This window comes from Sciurus vulgaris, assembly GCF_902686455.1.
Source record: "Sciurus vulgaris genome assembly, chromosome: 1".
Taxonomy (NCBI): Eukaryota; Metazoa; Chordata; class Mammalia; order Rodentia; family Sciuridae; genus Sciurus; species Sciurus vulgaris.
Window position 1 is genome coordinate 81948810 of NC_136461.1, and position 16286 is coordinate 81965095.

Below are 16286 nucleotides of genomic sequence, written 5' to 3' on the forward strand. Positions count from 1 at the left end.
TATGAAGAAGCTACCCACTTTTCCCACTTAAATTATCTACCACCTATACATCAAATCCCATGTCCACATCTTCAAATCCAAACTTCTCCATAACCCCTAATATGTTCAACATGTCTTGTTTTTCAATTGACATCCATCCCCTCTAGATGACAGTAAACAACTTACCACTACCACATCCCAGTGTCTGCCTTAGATCAGAACTTTTATCCTTATTTTGCCCATTACTTCTAACAATCTCCTCATTTACCTAAATTCTCCCTTCACTTTCAATTCTTATATGCTGCAGCCCAGAATAATTTTAACAATTTTGAGTGGCAAGTCACTTTAGTGGAAAGTCCCAATTCTTGGCTGTTTTAGCACACATAGGCTATGTAAGTGTTCACACACACACACATACATATATAAGACAAACTTATTTAACAATTTTAATTTCATTTTCAAATCTTAATTTTCAAATCTTAAGCCTTTTGGTTCCTTTTACAAACTGGAATCGCTACAATTGAACATTTTCTAACACCACTTGTCCTCACATAACAAAGACATTTGTACACTAATAAACTACCTCAAAATACCATGGATTCATTCATAAAGCTCAAATTTTAAACATCAGTTGTTTGGTTTAAGTTAGTAATTTTACAGTGCTCATTGACAAGTAAAGTTTTCAGTTTTAGGAGGAAGAAAACTGTAGGCATGATTTAGTGGAAGTATTTAAATATCCAAGTATACATAACTCTTTACTGATACACCTCATACAAATGTCATCAGAGGAGATGATTATACAGACATTATGAACCAAAATGTATCACTGGATACTTTCTGCCCACAGCAACCCTCTTTAAATATATCATCCTTACCTTTCACTTTTGCAGTAAGCATTTCTGCAGCATTTTGAAGATCAACAGAATTGAGGTTCTGATGCTTATTCATTATAGACTTTAAAACACAGAGAAGCTCATCCAGACGTATATGAATGACTTCTTTAAAACAGTCTTAAAAAAGGAAAAAAAAATTATTTCCAAAGAGTTCTGTAAATCTAAGCTACAAACGATCACATGAACACGTTTCAAGTGGAAAGCATTGAAAGTATTCCATAATTTTTGACTACTACCCATTCACTTCTATTTCTACTGCTGCAATTATGTTACATTCAGAAAATTCTTGGTCATTTTAATTCATTAAGGATTTCAGAGACTCTCACAATTATGGTCAATTTAGCACTAGCTTTTTCATTTTCCTCAATCTACATATGCTCTCTAGATTTTCCCTGAAACAACCATATAAGGTATTTCCTGTCTTACAGTTTTTATTATCATACATTTAATATATGTGGTAACAACATTAAAAGGCATGGAAATTTTGATATGTTTACATAACTAGTATGTTTAAAAATAATGTTCAATTTCCACATTAGAATTCAATCTTTCCATTGAGCAATTATCAGTTAACTGGAAATAGTTAACTTTCAGGCTGTATATAAGGATCATCATTTGACCTGCACATTAAAAAACTGCAATATAAATTACAAGTGATAAAATGTATAGATCTTTTAATGAATTTTTGTGCTTTTTTAGAAAAATTTAACTAGTTGATAGTGATGAAAAATTGGGTGAACCATTTTAAAATTTCCAGATTTCTGCCTACTCCTAAAAAAAGCAAGAAAGGATTATACCAAGCTTACTATTTTGCTCAGTCACTGCAGTGAAGCAGTGCTGATGTGCACCTTTCCCTGGACCCACTAGTCTAATCCTAGCCTTCTGTGCTCATTTATATCACCCCTGCCAGAGGGATGCAGATACGAGTTTTATAACCTCCCAAAATTAAGTGAGCACATAAGTTATCATCCAAACCAAAATACTTTAATGAGTAAAAAGGAGGATGCTCTTTATAATCATGTCAGCATAATAGGCATATTCTGGTTTATCACCCTAGGCAAACCAGTATGTATTATCAACCACCTTTAAGACTCTGAAGCAATCTTACATATGAATAAAAATAAAGGCCTATCAACATCTAAAAAAAGTTTTAAAAAAAGATATATTGTCCCATTTAATGTTCATGATCTTATTAGCTATAAAACCCTAAGTTCTCTTCTGTACAGATGAGAGAACTGAGGCTAACCTGAGTTTACTGAGTTATTAAACTATGGAGCAAGAATTTAAAGCCAGCACATATAATTCCAGAATCCATGCTCTTAATGTTATACTGCCTCCCTATGAAATCGTTCAGCCTAAAAACCAAAAGTATTTTTTGAAATTTGGAGTTAGAATTAAACCTATTACTCATGTTTTTAAAAATGCTGAAAGATAATTAAACAAATTAATCATTTTTTCAGAAATGTTGAAAGACACCAAAATGAAAAGCTTCTACAGCATAAAAAATAAAAATATTCCAACATAATCCATAAAATAGTCCATTTATTAACAGCACTATCAAGAGTGAAATAAATGTGTAGGACAAGAGGCGCAAGGGGCAGGGGTGGTGGGCAGACAAGATAAAGAGCTGGGATATCAGGGCAGAGTATTCAGAGAGAAGCAACAAAGAGTAGTTCAGGTAGTGCTAGAAGCAAGAGAGAAAATAGTGCTTTCCAGGAAAAAAATCTGATTCATTCATCTATCAAATTTTATTGGTGGGGGGGAGAGAAATAAACCAGGAGATTAGTGCTAGTCTAAGTAACTCTGGAAATAAGGAGACTAAATGAGTAAGACTAAAGGCAAAGGAAATACTCTTGAGTACCGCACTCCAATTGAAAACAGTTTTTTCAATGGGAATTTGGGTTTACAACTGACACCATTATACATGTACACTGTAAATGAACAACTGAATAAATAGATAATATGGTGGGACACAGACATCTCAGTGTTAAGAGTGGAATTTAGAAATAAACGGGGAAGAGACTATAATAATGCAAGTAGTGATGGATTAAAGTTGGAAACTTCAAACTGATGTTCAACTTGATATAAATGGTTACATATAGAAACACTTATGGATATGTGGGTATGGATACATGGATGAGCATAGACATATGTATTTCCTTGCTGTCAGTTAAGAGGGTCTTAACAAATGACACCCTAGTAGCAACAAATATACCAAGAACCCAAGTCTTGGTTCCTGAACCATTCTCCAATAAAAGGCATCAGAGCTCCTTTGAGAAATGGCTAATTCTAGGGCAGGAGCAGGATATATACAAGCTGAATCAAAAGCATCAAATAGGGCTGGGGAGATAGCTCAGTTGGTAGAGTGCTTGCCTTGCAAGTACAAGGCCCTGGGTTCAATCCCCAGCACCATGCAAAAAAAAAAAATAGTGACAGAAAGTAAGGAAGAGGGAAGGAGGGAGGAGGAGAGGGCATGGAGATGTAGCAAGGAACAAAATCTATCAAATTATGCTATGTCCATGTATGAATATACCACAATTAATCCTGCTTGTATGTATAACTATAAAGCACTTGGTAATCAAAAGATTAGTAGAGCCAGCAGATCAGGATAAGGAAGAGGGGAGGGAAGGGAGAGTACTGGGTAATTAGATTTGATCAAATGATGTTATGTGCGTGTATGAATATGGCATAATGAATTCCCACTATTAAGTACAATTATAATGCATCAATAAAAAATTTAAAAAGAAAGTGAAAAGGGTATGTCAAAGGTATACAAAAGTCAAATAAAAAGGTTCCCTCTGTCCAAAGCTGAAACAATTGGAGCAAAAAATAGTATTGACTTATAGCTAAAGTATAAACATCTATACGTTTATATTGATATAAATTACTGAATAAATTAATAAATGAAGAAGAAACAAACTCTGTGTAAAAGAATACTAAATACTTTATTTAGATACTTTGCCCTCAGAGAGGTATGGGCTATGCATACTGACTTCCTTCAAAGAGTACAATATGCATGGGAGGACAAGAGCAGTAATTTTAAAGTACAGAAATTGAAAAACACCACTTAAGATAGTTATTAAGGTCACCAATAACAATGATAAATCATGTTAGTAGCAAGTACCCTTGAGATGCTGTGATGAAAACAACACTTAACATCTGTAATCTTTCTCCCAATATTTCATAACCTCAGTCCAATGATGAGATTATCAGAAAATTCTAACCAAAGGGCATGCTACATAGTATCTAGCCAGTACTCCTTGAAACTTTCCTCACCAAAAATGAGGAAACGTCTGAGAAACTTAAGAGCCAAGGAGGACCTAAGGAGACATGACAATTAAATGTACTGTAATAGGACAGAAAAGGACATTTGGGGGAAATCTATAAAATTTGAATAAACTGTGAACATTGTATAATAATAAGGTAGCATTATTGTTGGTTATTGTCAAATACTGATTCAAACAGATGTAAGAGGTTACAAAATAAGGCAAAATGGACATTGGATTATATGGGAGGGAACTTCATACATTGTCTGAACTTTTCTGTAAATCTAAAACTGTTCTAAAAAACAAAGTCTATTTTTAAAATGAAATATAAGCTGGTCAAAGATTTTAGGAATTTTATGTACATCTGGAACTTTCCCCATAAACATAATTTTTAAAAAAATTATTTGTAATTTTTAATCCTTAAGGGAAATATGAATATGCAGCTTAACAAATTATATTCGTTAAATAAATAACTGTTTTGTAATTGTGGATGTTAGGTTTACTTAGTTAAGCCAATACAGCACAGTGATTAAAAAGCATAGTTTTTGGAACCAGACTCCCTGACTTCAAATTCTACCTCCCAAAGCTGAGAAATTTGGGCAAGTTACTTAATCTCTCTGTGCCTACTTTCCTCACCTATAAAGAGAAGATAATGAGAGTTACTTCATAGAGTTGTTAGATTAAATGCATTAAAACACATGAAGCATTTAAAATAGCTGCTAGAACATAGTAAACCCTCTATAAAAATTTGCAGTTCCTATTATTTTAAGCAACAGAAGACATAGGTTACAAAGGTTGGCTCTGAAATAGAATCTAGTAGCACTGAAATAAAAGAAACTTCTGGGAAAATAATATTACTTGATAGTCATAAAAAAAATGTAAAACATTTCAGACTTCCTATGTTATCCCAGTTTTGCACCAAGTCTCTTCTTTGTACTCTAAAGCTAGTATGTACTAGTATTTCTGCCTACTTACCAAAACCAAGGTTGAGTGATTATCATTACAGAAAATTGTACTGCATTCTTTTAGGTTTTTAGATGTTGATAGACCTTTATTTGATTCATTTATTTATATGTGGTGCTGAGAATTGAATCCAGTGCCTCACATGAAACCTAATCTATATTTAGTGCTATAGTACAGATGCTAAATATTCCCCAAAGGCCTATGTTGGTTCTCAGAATGATCCTCTTGGGAGGTGGGCCTTCATCACTGGGGATGTGTCCTTAAAGAAGACTGTGGGATTCCAGTCCATTCCATTCCTCCTCTTCTCTTTTGTTCTGAAGCTTGATTTGTTCTACCATGTGCTGCCACAAAGATGTGCTGCCTCACCACAGGCCCCAAACCATGGGGGTGTTAAATGATAATGAACTGTGAACTAAAATAAACTTCTCTTTATAAATTATCTCATGTTTTTGTTATGACCCAAAGCTTATAGTCTTCAAAGAGAAAACATCATTTCTAATATCCACAATAAAATAAACAGATATTAATATACTTAACGAATACACAAGAATATATTATTTTATTTTGAAGTTTCAGGCCAAAAGAGTTTGATTTTAAATGAGTGTCAACAACCACCTCCAATATTCAGAATTAGTATAGGATATTAAGTAAGAACTATAAAATACTAATGACCTAAATGTCTAAATAAATGAAGGCAATAAATTCTGGTCTTCTCAGAGTCAAGGAAATCAAATATACAGACATTGGTATATTTCAAAATTATTAAATATTTTTCAATATTCTCAGTTTTAATTTCTAATATGGTAGGTAATATGTAACAGATATAAAATACACAAATGGAAGATCTTTGGGATCTTCAATTTTTTTTCACAGATGTCATGAGAATCCCTGCTATAAGTTTTCTTAAAATTACTATAAACACTCCAATAACTGTCAGCAAAAAATACCTAAATTGAAATTCCTTTTTCCTAAAAGTCTTTATAAAAAGATATTGAAGTTGTTCCAAAACAACTTACTGAAAAACAGTCACTGAGTTATTGAGAAACATGTTTCAGAAAAACTAATAAAAACTGCACTATACTTATGCTTAAACTTATTTCTGAAGCCTATAAATTATTGTTAATCAATATGTCAACTAAAGAATATGTTAATCACAGATTCATAAGCTTTCATATATATTTGAGCAGAAGGGCCAACTACTAGGACATCAGTATATACTGGTAATACTTCACCTGGGACTTTATAAATTAGCAAGTCCTCAACTATCAGTGCCATAAAAGTTAAAAAAAAAAAAAAGTTCCATTTTTACCAAATCTTTTTTTCCCCATATAATAAAGCTACCCCAAACCCTCTTTAATGAAGCAAAGAAACCTCTTAAACTAAAATCTAACTTAAAAAAAAAAAAAGTTTGAAGGAGTTTAAACAGCTCCTTCATCAACACTAAATATCTCCTGCCCTGGCCCCACAAAATAAAACAGTCACACAATGAGTAAAGCTAGAGGCAGTAACTGTTCTTTCCCAATACTGAATAAAGTGGCTGCTTGGTATGTTAGAAGACAAAGAACTTAGATTAAGAAATCTGGGTTCCAATCCAACTCTTGGCTTCTCTGAACTTAGATGCATCATCAGTAAAAGAATTGATAAGAATACCTATTCTATCTTATATGGTTGTTGTGAATATCAAATAAGTTAATAGAAATGAAATTGCTTATAGTCTTAATATACAAATAAAGATTATTACTAGTAAATCTGTAAGCCATTCAAACTAAGTATCTTTGAAAACAGATGTGCCTCAGGTAAAATTACATTCAGTAACAAACATCTATAGGCAAGTCTCAATGTTTTAGTTAACGAAAAAGAAACATTAAAGTTCCAATTTCATTTTATATGTGAAATCTAAATAAATTACTTAGAAATAAAAGTCTTTAAGCATATATTTTTTATAAATACTTCTATGCCTGTTAACTTATAGTATTTAATTTTGTTTTATAACTATACAGGCTATTTTTAAATGTCATAGTGGCCACACTATAAATATAATAAAGTTTAATTAACACTACAAAGGTATTATAGATGCAAATATAATGAAATTCAACCAAAGTCTTAACACCAAAAATCTAGAACAGTAAAAAAGTATCCCAACGTTTACTTATTTATCTGCTATCCCTGTAATATGGTAACCTTTTAATTATTGTTTTACCTATTTGTGCCATTTATTTTCTGCTTCGTTTGGTTTATCAAGTAAAAACAAATCAGTCAGCTCATGTTTTTTGGTTCTCATGCATTAACACAATACTGTACTGTTTATATTGCAAACGTTTCATGGAAATGCTTAAGTAAATAAATGGAAAAAAACTGTTTTCCTTTATTTAAAAAAAACTGACTATAATTTTAAAATCAGTCTTGTTAATTCAGCTTAACCTAACTAAGGAAAGCAATGAAAATAACAAGGAGGAAAAAGCATCAGAACTCATCACTAGGAAACTCCTATTTTTTGCTGTAATAACTTATGAATTTATAGGAAATGAAACCTGAGGAACAGCAGTTTTATCGAGCTACCTGGGGACTATAAAAACAATAACTGCTGACACTTTAAAACTCATTTACTGCTCTAAACTCATTTATTGTCACAAAAATCCAATGATGTAGATACTGTTATTTCCTTTTAACAGATGTAGAAACTGAGGCACAAAGGTTATAGCTAACTAGCAAGTAGTAGAAATGAGGATTCCAACCTCAGGTATTCTAGCTCTGAAGTTTGTCAGATATTCTGGCTCTGAAGTTTGTGTTCTTAATCACTATAACACACTGCCACATGGTTAAAGAAGTTAAAGCTTAATGACAGATACTCCACAATATTTGATTTAACAGGCTTTAACTTTCAATGAATATGCCAGTTGTTACTATAAATAGTATTAAATTATGTAAACAGTTCTTGGCAAGCACAGATGACCACAATCCTCTAAGAACTGGTAGAGGTGTATTAAATGAGTTACCTGTATTTCATACTTTACTCCTCAAAGATTCATTTCACATCTTTTTGTCACTAAGTCATAACCTATTAACATTCACATTCATTTCTCCTAAGTGATACCTGTTAGAAATCACTTCTAAAGAGGATGACTTCTAGAAGATAGCACAACACACTGAGGATAGCAACTTAATTTTTCTACTATCCCACAAAACTTGTGGCACACTTTCAGGCAAAAATTAAGAATTATCAATGAGGTAAAATTAACACTCACTGAAATTTTTCTGGGAAAAATATATTTACCTAACTTACTGTATATTCAACCTATGGGGGAAGGTGTTGGTTAATCTACAAGACAGTAATTGAAAGTGCAAATTTATAAAGAATCTCTCACAACAAAACATTTAATGGTATTAAGCTTTTAATTTCACTTCTGCTATTTAGTAAAATCTGCTTAAAAAGTTATTCCAACTACAGTTCTGTAAAATCTAGGATCTAGAATTTATCAGAAGATATCACTTATAAAATAAGTTATGCTTTTACAAAATAAAATGAGCACTAAAAGTTAGAAAGCATTTCTGAAAATCCATGCACTTAACTAGTTTATCTGAAACTTAGGATAAATTTTATCTCCATTTCTTGCCTATTTAAAAGACAAACCAAAACACACAACAAAACAGAAAAATAAGGCCCCATAGTTAACAACTGTAAACTTTCACTAAACTCCATTTTAAAATAGTATCTCATAAACTAAATGAAAAACCTGTAAGAATTATTAGACTGGTTTCTCCTTCTAACATTTTATAATGGCACTTAACACTTTCAAGCACTGAGTAGCAAAAAAATGAGAGATTCTGCACTATTCTTTCAAGACGAATGCACGAATGTCTTGCACCTTTAAAATTCACAGATTTTGAATTTCCTTGAATGATGCTCCACCTGAAAATGGTAAAGTATATCACAAAGGTATGCTTTTAAATTACTGAAAAAGCTAGAAGAGCATTTGTAAATCAGTTAATTGAAATTCAGAACACACTATTCCTCAGGGAGCAACCATAAACCTGAATTAGTACTTACACTGAACATACATTAATCTAAAGTATTATAATTAAACACAAAGTATATATGCATAGGTGAGTACCTTCGGTGCTTTAATATAAGATGTAGATTTATCCCTATAATTATTCATAATGTACCTTAATGACACTGGACAGAGATCTAAAACTTCAAATTCTATATCTGCCTCACGTATAAGAATACACGGCAATCTCACCCTGCACACAAGTAGTGGAAAGGGAATCGCCAGATTCTACTTTTCCTATCCAAGTAAGAATGGAGTGATTTCATCGACTTCAGATCTCTCACAAGATAGCTATCATACTTAAATTTGTGAAAAATTTTCATTACAAAAGTCATGAAAACATTCTAGAGCGTGGGGAGAAAGGGGGATACCCTATAATACGCATTTCATAGTTTGAAAACAAATATTTGGCTGTGTTTTTCAGCTTCAAACTGAAAAGTATTCAAAATGATATATAATCTCCAACTTGAATCAAATTCTGATTCACAAAATCATAAAACTGATGGAAGCTTGTCCAAGTAACTCATTCTTAACAAATGATTAAATGACTTAAGTCATATTCCAAAGCAGTAGCAGAACTAGGTCTAGACGCTGGATGACATGATTCTCTTTCCAGAGTTTTTTCTACCCACCTTTACTGTCAATTAACCAAATTATATAACCTAGCTAGAAAATTATCTGCTGGTTCAAATCAAGAAGGAAATACACACTACAAAACCAACTCAAGGAAAGGGATCCCAAATGGACTTCTGTCTCTATGTAAAAAATTTAAACATTTGCTTATTATTAATAAAAAACTTTCCTAGGTTTAAAAAAAAACCACTCTAGAAATAAAAAACATTTATAGTGCGAGAACTCACCTTAGTATTCTCAATAATCATAAAGACCAAATGTCTATATGAGTACTGTCCAACAGAAATTTCTGAAATAATGGAAATTTTCTGTATCCTTACTTTCTAATATGGTAACCACCAGCAACATGTATTACTGAGCATATAAAAGGTAGCTACTGCAACTGAGGAGTTGTTTCTCACTTTTAATTAAATTCAAATAGTCATGTATATCTAATGGCTCCCATATCAGACAATGCAAATTTAAATAATCCCCACAGAGTATAGAATTAGCTAGTGAAATAATGAAAACTGAGCAGTGTTTTTATAGGATGCCTGCCATGTAAAGCAGGTGCAATAGCCTGGAAAAAATATACCGTTCTGTATGAATGACCTCTGGGGCTCCAAATAAGACCATTTTTTATCAGCAATAAGAAGTTTTCATACAATCTTAGTTATACATCTCCATTGGTAAAATGTGGCTAAAAGGACCTGTCTTTATGGGTGCAGAATGAATAAATTTCTTTGCATATAAAAGTATTCTATAAAATGGAAAGTACCACATACAAAAATAGAGGTTAATTATCCCTTATCTAAAGTGTTTGGAAACAGAAATATGTTAGATTTTGGAATTTTTCAGATTTGGGAATATTTGCACAGATTTTACCAGTTCAATATCCCTAATCTGAAAATCCAAAATACTCTAAAATCTGAAACTTTTTTTTTTCCATTGCCATGATACTCAAAAGTTTTGAATTTTAGATTTTTGGATCAGGAATGATAATTTCTATAACTCATTTGGGGAGATGGAAATATTACCATAAATCAATCACAAAGTTACTTATCTAAGACTAGTTTTAACAGAAGGACTGAACACCTAAGGCAATAGTCAAGTGACTTTGTATATTACTGCCTCATTACAACTGAAGTATTCATTAAAAAGGGTATTCTGATTAGACCAAAAGGTACCTTGTCTAGCCACATTTTTTATTCTTAAAGACTAACTTTCCAGTTTTTTAACAGCTAACAGATGTGACTTAAAAGGTAATAAACAATGCCAAAAATTTGAAGTACTGGCAAAGTCACTGGCAGAATAATGACAAGGTTCCTTCATATCAAAAGGGAATAGTGAAACAGCTCTTTGCTGTCTGGCCCTTGTTTATTGCTGTGGTGGTAACTACAGAAGTTCAGGAATTGTTCCCAATACACATGGTTCATGTTTATAGAAACATAAGTAATAAGACTATCTCAAAGAGTTACAGCATTTTAAATATTTTATCTGTTTTCCTGATGATTATATTTCATGTGATCCTTATAATAATTACTCAGGTAATAAGAAACAGTCTGTTAATCTAAGAAGCTGAAAATCATGATCAAACTCAAACACAAGCATATTGTAACATTCTCCTAATCTTTTATAATGGGATTCATTATATGTCTATATATACTTCCTTGCTTAAGGAAAACACAACAAAAAGGTTCCAGTCACTCAAATTAACTAAATAGTAATTTTCAGATTTGGATAACAATCTTCTAAAGACAGAGAAAACAAATTCTTGTTAAATCAAAATTCATTCTGACATGGCATACATGTATCTTTTTAAATCTGATTGAAAAACCAAGCATTAAGATTAATCTCATTAGTATGAGAGTTGGTTATCAAAAAAAAATTGTTTTTCTGTAAAAAATTAATTTACAAGCTTTTCAATTATTAGTGACACATCTGTTATTTAAGTTAAAGTACTAGCACGTTTATTATTAAAAGGATAATGTCCACACACATTTTTAAACTTAATTTTCAGTGCATAAATGTATTTTTATATATATCCTTTTATCTGAAGGGATAGTCTCCTGTATCTTATTAGCATTTTTCTCTTTTCTCACTAAGGATGGTTTCCAATCCTCTTCTTTCCTATTCTCTGAATTGTCTACTCACAAATTAAAACTGATAAAAAATTTTTTGCCAATAAGAAGTGGCTCATCTTGTTTTATTTATTTATTTATTTATTTTTGTGGTACTGGGGATTGAACCCAGGGCCTTGTGCATGAAAGGCAACAACTACCAACAGCTACATCCCCAACCCCCAACTTGTTTTAAATTACCACTGTTTAAAATCTGTGAAACCTACATAAGATGAGGATTTTAAAAGGTATAAATCTCCCAAGGAAAATAAACAAACAGAAATCCTAACTAAAAATCTTATTTATATTATTTAAAATGTACTTACATTGATACATTAAATAACATCATGTTTTACCCTAGATTGAGGTAAAATATATGATTTGTCAGTGAATATATCAATTTAAATTTCACCTTAAAAACTAACCCAGTAAATAGTGTGAATATACATTGTGTACAACCATAGAAATGAAAAGTTGTGGGCTGGGGAGATAGCTCAGCTGGTAGAGTGCTTGTCTCGCAAGCACAAGGCCCTGATCCCCAGTACCACAAAAAAAAAAAAAAAAGAAAAGAAAAGTTGTACCCCATTTGTGTACAATAAATCAAAATGCAGTCTGTAAAAATAAAAAAAATAAAATAAATTAACCCAATAATGAAGTGTACATCAAAGAGAACAAAATTTACTAAATGCAAACAATAATAAATTTTTAAAAATTAAGCCAGTTAAGAATAAATCTTTATTATAAAACTAGGCTCCTTTAAATAAATGGCACATTTATTTACGTAAGGAGTTTGTTACCAGTATAATATTTAATGTATTTAGGATATTTTCCATTAATAAGTTACTTTTACTAAATTTAATCATTCGTTTTGGACTTCGAAATCAACCTATCAAAATTAACAGGAATGTGAGCAACTTCTTTCTAATAACATTTACATAGTCTGGAGCCAGGTATGGTGGCATGCCTGTAATACCCAGGAAGGACAGTCATGCAAGAGGATCTCAAGTTCAAAGTCAGCCTTAGCAACTTAGGTAGATCTTAAGCAACTTGATAAGACCCTGTCTCAAAATAAATAAATAATTAAAGAAAAAAGGAGGGAGAGACAAGGAATGTGGCCCAGTGGTCAAGTGCTCCTGGATTTAATCTGTGGTCCCCCCCACAAAAAATCCCATACACACACACACACAAACACACACACATGTATATATATATATATATATTTTTTTTTTTTTAACACATAATCTCAAAAGAATGACATACAATTGCTGCTTTAAGGAAAATTCAAACACTAAAATTTTGTGGCTTTGGGGCTACAGAGGTTGTATAGTGGTAGAGTACTTACTTGCCTATCATGCATGAGGCCCTGGGTTCAAGCCTCAATGCCAGAAAAAAATCATTTTTTTCTTTTTTGGAGGCTTCAATTCTAGTTCAATCATTTTGGGAATTTCAACTTGAACATTATAGTTAGGTTAGAAATAAACTCAAACTAATATAAACATGAGGTGGTTTCAGATTCTGGTTTTCAAAATGCATATCAGAAAATAACCATTAAACATATATACATATAAAGATTTGTTGAAACCTCACAAATTCCTAAGAAGGCTCAGGAAGTCTCATATAAACACAATAAAAGTGAAGCATAATCTTCAGTTTCTATAACATAATGTTATGAACATGGAAATGAACTGCCTCTTATCACAAAAGAACAGGAGCTGTGTCTTAACTATTAATTATCACTGACATCAAATTTTGATATTAAAGAAACACTAAAAGTTTAAAGACTTAAGTCAGGGACATATAATTCTTCACGATAACTAAATCCCATTATCTATTTTTAACTAGACAATTTCTGTGATTATCCCTTAATTTAAGAAGAGTTTACAGATCAGCAAAACAGAATTAAGTTTGAATATTAGGGAAGAAATTTCATTCAAATACAATCATTTTAAATTTGGCAACAATATGGAAAGCTGAATTAAGGCCAAACCATCAACAATCTACATCATAAATATTAGCTTGCTTATTGAAGACCTTCAATGTGCTGCATTGTTTTAACAAGGTAGTTTAGATTCCAATGGTCTCAAATTATCCTGGACCAAACTCCCTAGGAACGAAAGACTTATTTTTTCTTTTTTTTTTTGGTACTCTTGTTTCCTCACCCTTACCAATATTTTCATTATGTACTGCACTATTATTTATTTTTTAATTTCTTTTCCCCCCATTATTCTCATTGGTACATTACAGTTGTACATGATGGAATTTGTTGTTCCATATTCATACATGCACACAATATAACAATATGGCTTGGACAATATCATTCCTCAACTGCACAATTATTCGACTATAAAATGGTTTTCACTGTAAATATCAAACATTTGGGGAGGAAATTAACCATAAATAACTAAAGCAGAATAATACCGTTTCTTCCATTGTGAACACACTTATCTGTAGGGAGGCTGGCATTTAAAATTTTACAACCTATCCAGTAAGAATGCTAAGAGAAAACAGTTGACAAACCTGAAAGAATAGCTTCTTTCAAATATAGTAACACATGGGAGAACTTCCTGATATCATTCACCAACTCCTGGATGTAGTCCGGATCAAAAATGGAGTTGGAACTTATGGACTTGAGCCCCATTTCAGAAGCTGTAACATCAGTAGAGTGTTGGCTTGATGCCCAAACGCGTTTTTTCTTTGCCTTTTTCTGTTTGTGAGCAATCATCCTCTCATTTAACAGTCAGAAAAACTGAAATCCTTAAGGAGGCAAGAAACAAAAACAAAAACAAAAACAGAAAAAAAAGAGAGAGAAACACAAATACTACATCAGCCAGGGAAACACATTAGGTTTCACAAATTGCCAACAGTCCACCTTAGTATTCTATTTTTTTTTTTAATTTTTAAAAACAAATGAATAAAATGCTATACTATGAATTATAACTTCCATTTTTTAAGTGTCCATATCCTGAAAATGCTACAATATGCAAACTATCATTCTTTTCATTTCACAAGAGAGGAACCTGAGGTCTAGAGGTTAAAAAATATGTCTATGCTCACAACTGATAACTGATGAACTTAAGAGTTAATTCTGGACAGATCTGCCTTAACTTCCTCTTAATTCCTAAGGTATAGAATATTTTTTTAATTGTAAAAGTTGTTTTGAAACATCACTTAGCATTTTCCCTCTATAATACCACCCTCAAAAATAAAGATTAAATATAGACTTTGAAAAAAGAAATGTGTTTTTAAAATCCTCCTCCATCATTTACTACATCACCTAAGAAGCTGTAAGTTATCTCTTTACTTTGGTACGTTCATTTATAAAATCAGAAAAACACCCTGACAACACCTACCTCATGAGCTTATCTTATAGAATCAAATGAGACAATAATATATAAATATCCATTGAGCACATAAAAGAAGTTCAATAAAAGTTATTTTTTCTAGTGATACATACATATATATATATATATATATATATATATATATACATACCACACTGACATTCTGGGTTATCAAGTATCATGAAGAACATTTTTGTTGAAAACAAATTCTGAGGATGTCCCCTAATCAGATGTATCCTGACTGAACAAATAAATGTCTTATTATTAGAGCAATAGTTCTGGTTACTTAAGGATGTAATAGTGAAAAGGCAATGTTTTGGAATAAAAAAAAATTAGATTTGAATCCTGGCTCTAATATCTTCTAGATGTATGACTTGTACAATTTACTTACAGGTTTGTGTAAAGATTAAAAGGGATCACAAAATTTAGAAAATTTTATGTTAAAATATCTAATCCTGGCCCACTGGGAATCAAGAGAATCTTACTTTGTTTCTTCTTCATCCTTATTTTAACTTTCCAGAATTAAAAGCCCTAGTTTTTTAAAATTTCTAGAAATCAAAAAGGAAATGACTAGAATTAGCTCAAGCATTATCATTAAAAGATTTTTCAAATATTTTGTCTTAAATACTTGGATACTTTCAAAATGTAAAATGACTAAGGACTCCTATGAATCCACAGTAGAAAGTTTTATGCAATATTTTCATTATTTGTAAGACACATTATTGCATTATGTACTATTATATCATACCCAATTCCATAGATTTGGTTTTTCCCTGTGATTACAGTTCTCTAGTCTATCCACTTCTATTTCTGCTGCTACCATGCTACTGAATTATCATTTCTTGCCTGAGGTGCTGAACTAATTTCCGAATGATTATTCCAGAACCATTCTTGTTCCATTATAAATGTAGTGAGTAAACTTTTCAAACATAAACCTCATGGTTTCATTTCTCTGCTCAAACCCTTCCAAAAATGTAAGGCTCTGTGAGGTTCAAAGTGAGATAAGGCTCTTGCCTGCCTCTGCAATGTCATCTGGAGTCACACTCCCAGCTGTCAAAAC

The 16286-nt window shown here is 31.8% G+C and overlaps 1 protein-coding gene across 4 annotated transcripts in view; it reads right to left on the reverse strand.

Annotated features, from left to right (window-relative positions):
- The window catches only part of ARHGAP29 (Rho GTPase activating protein 29), a 70062-nt gene that overhangs the window by 37952 nt on the left and 15824 nt on the right, over positions 1-16286 (reverse strand). For 2 of the 4 annotated variants that reach the window (XM_079146000.1, XM_079146001.1), the window contains exons 2-3: positions 14403-14639; positions 855-989 (exon numbers count right to left, since the gene is read on the reverse strand). The exons of 1 other annotated variant lie outside the window; for it this stretch is intronic. In XM_079146000.1, the coding sequence (XP_079002126.1) occupies positions 855-989; positions 14403-14607 (340 nt within the window). In that variant the 5' untranslated portion in view covers positions 14608-14639. The remainder of the gene's footprint in view (positions 1-854; positions 990-14402; positions 14640-16286) is intronic. One more of the 4 variants, XM_079146002.1, reaches the window with a different exon arrangement.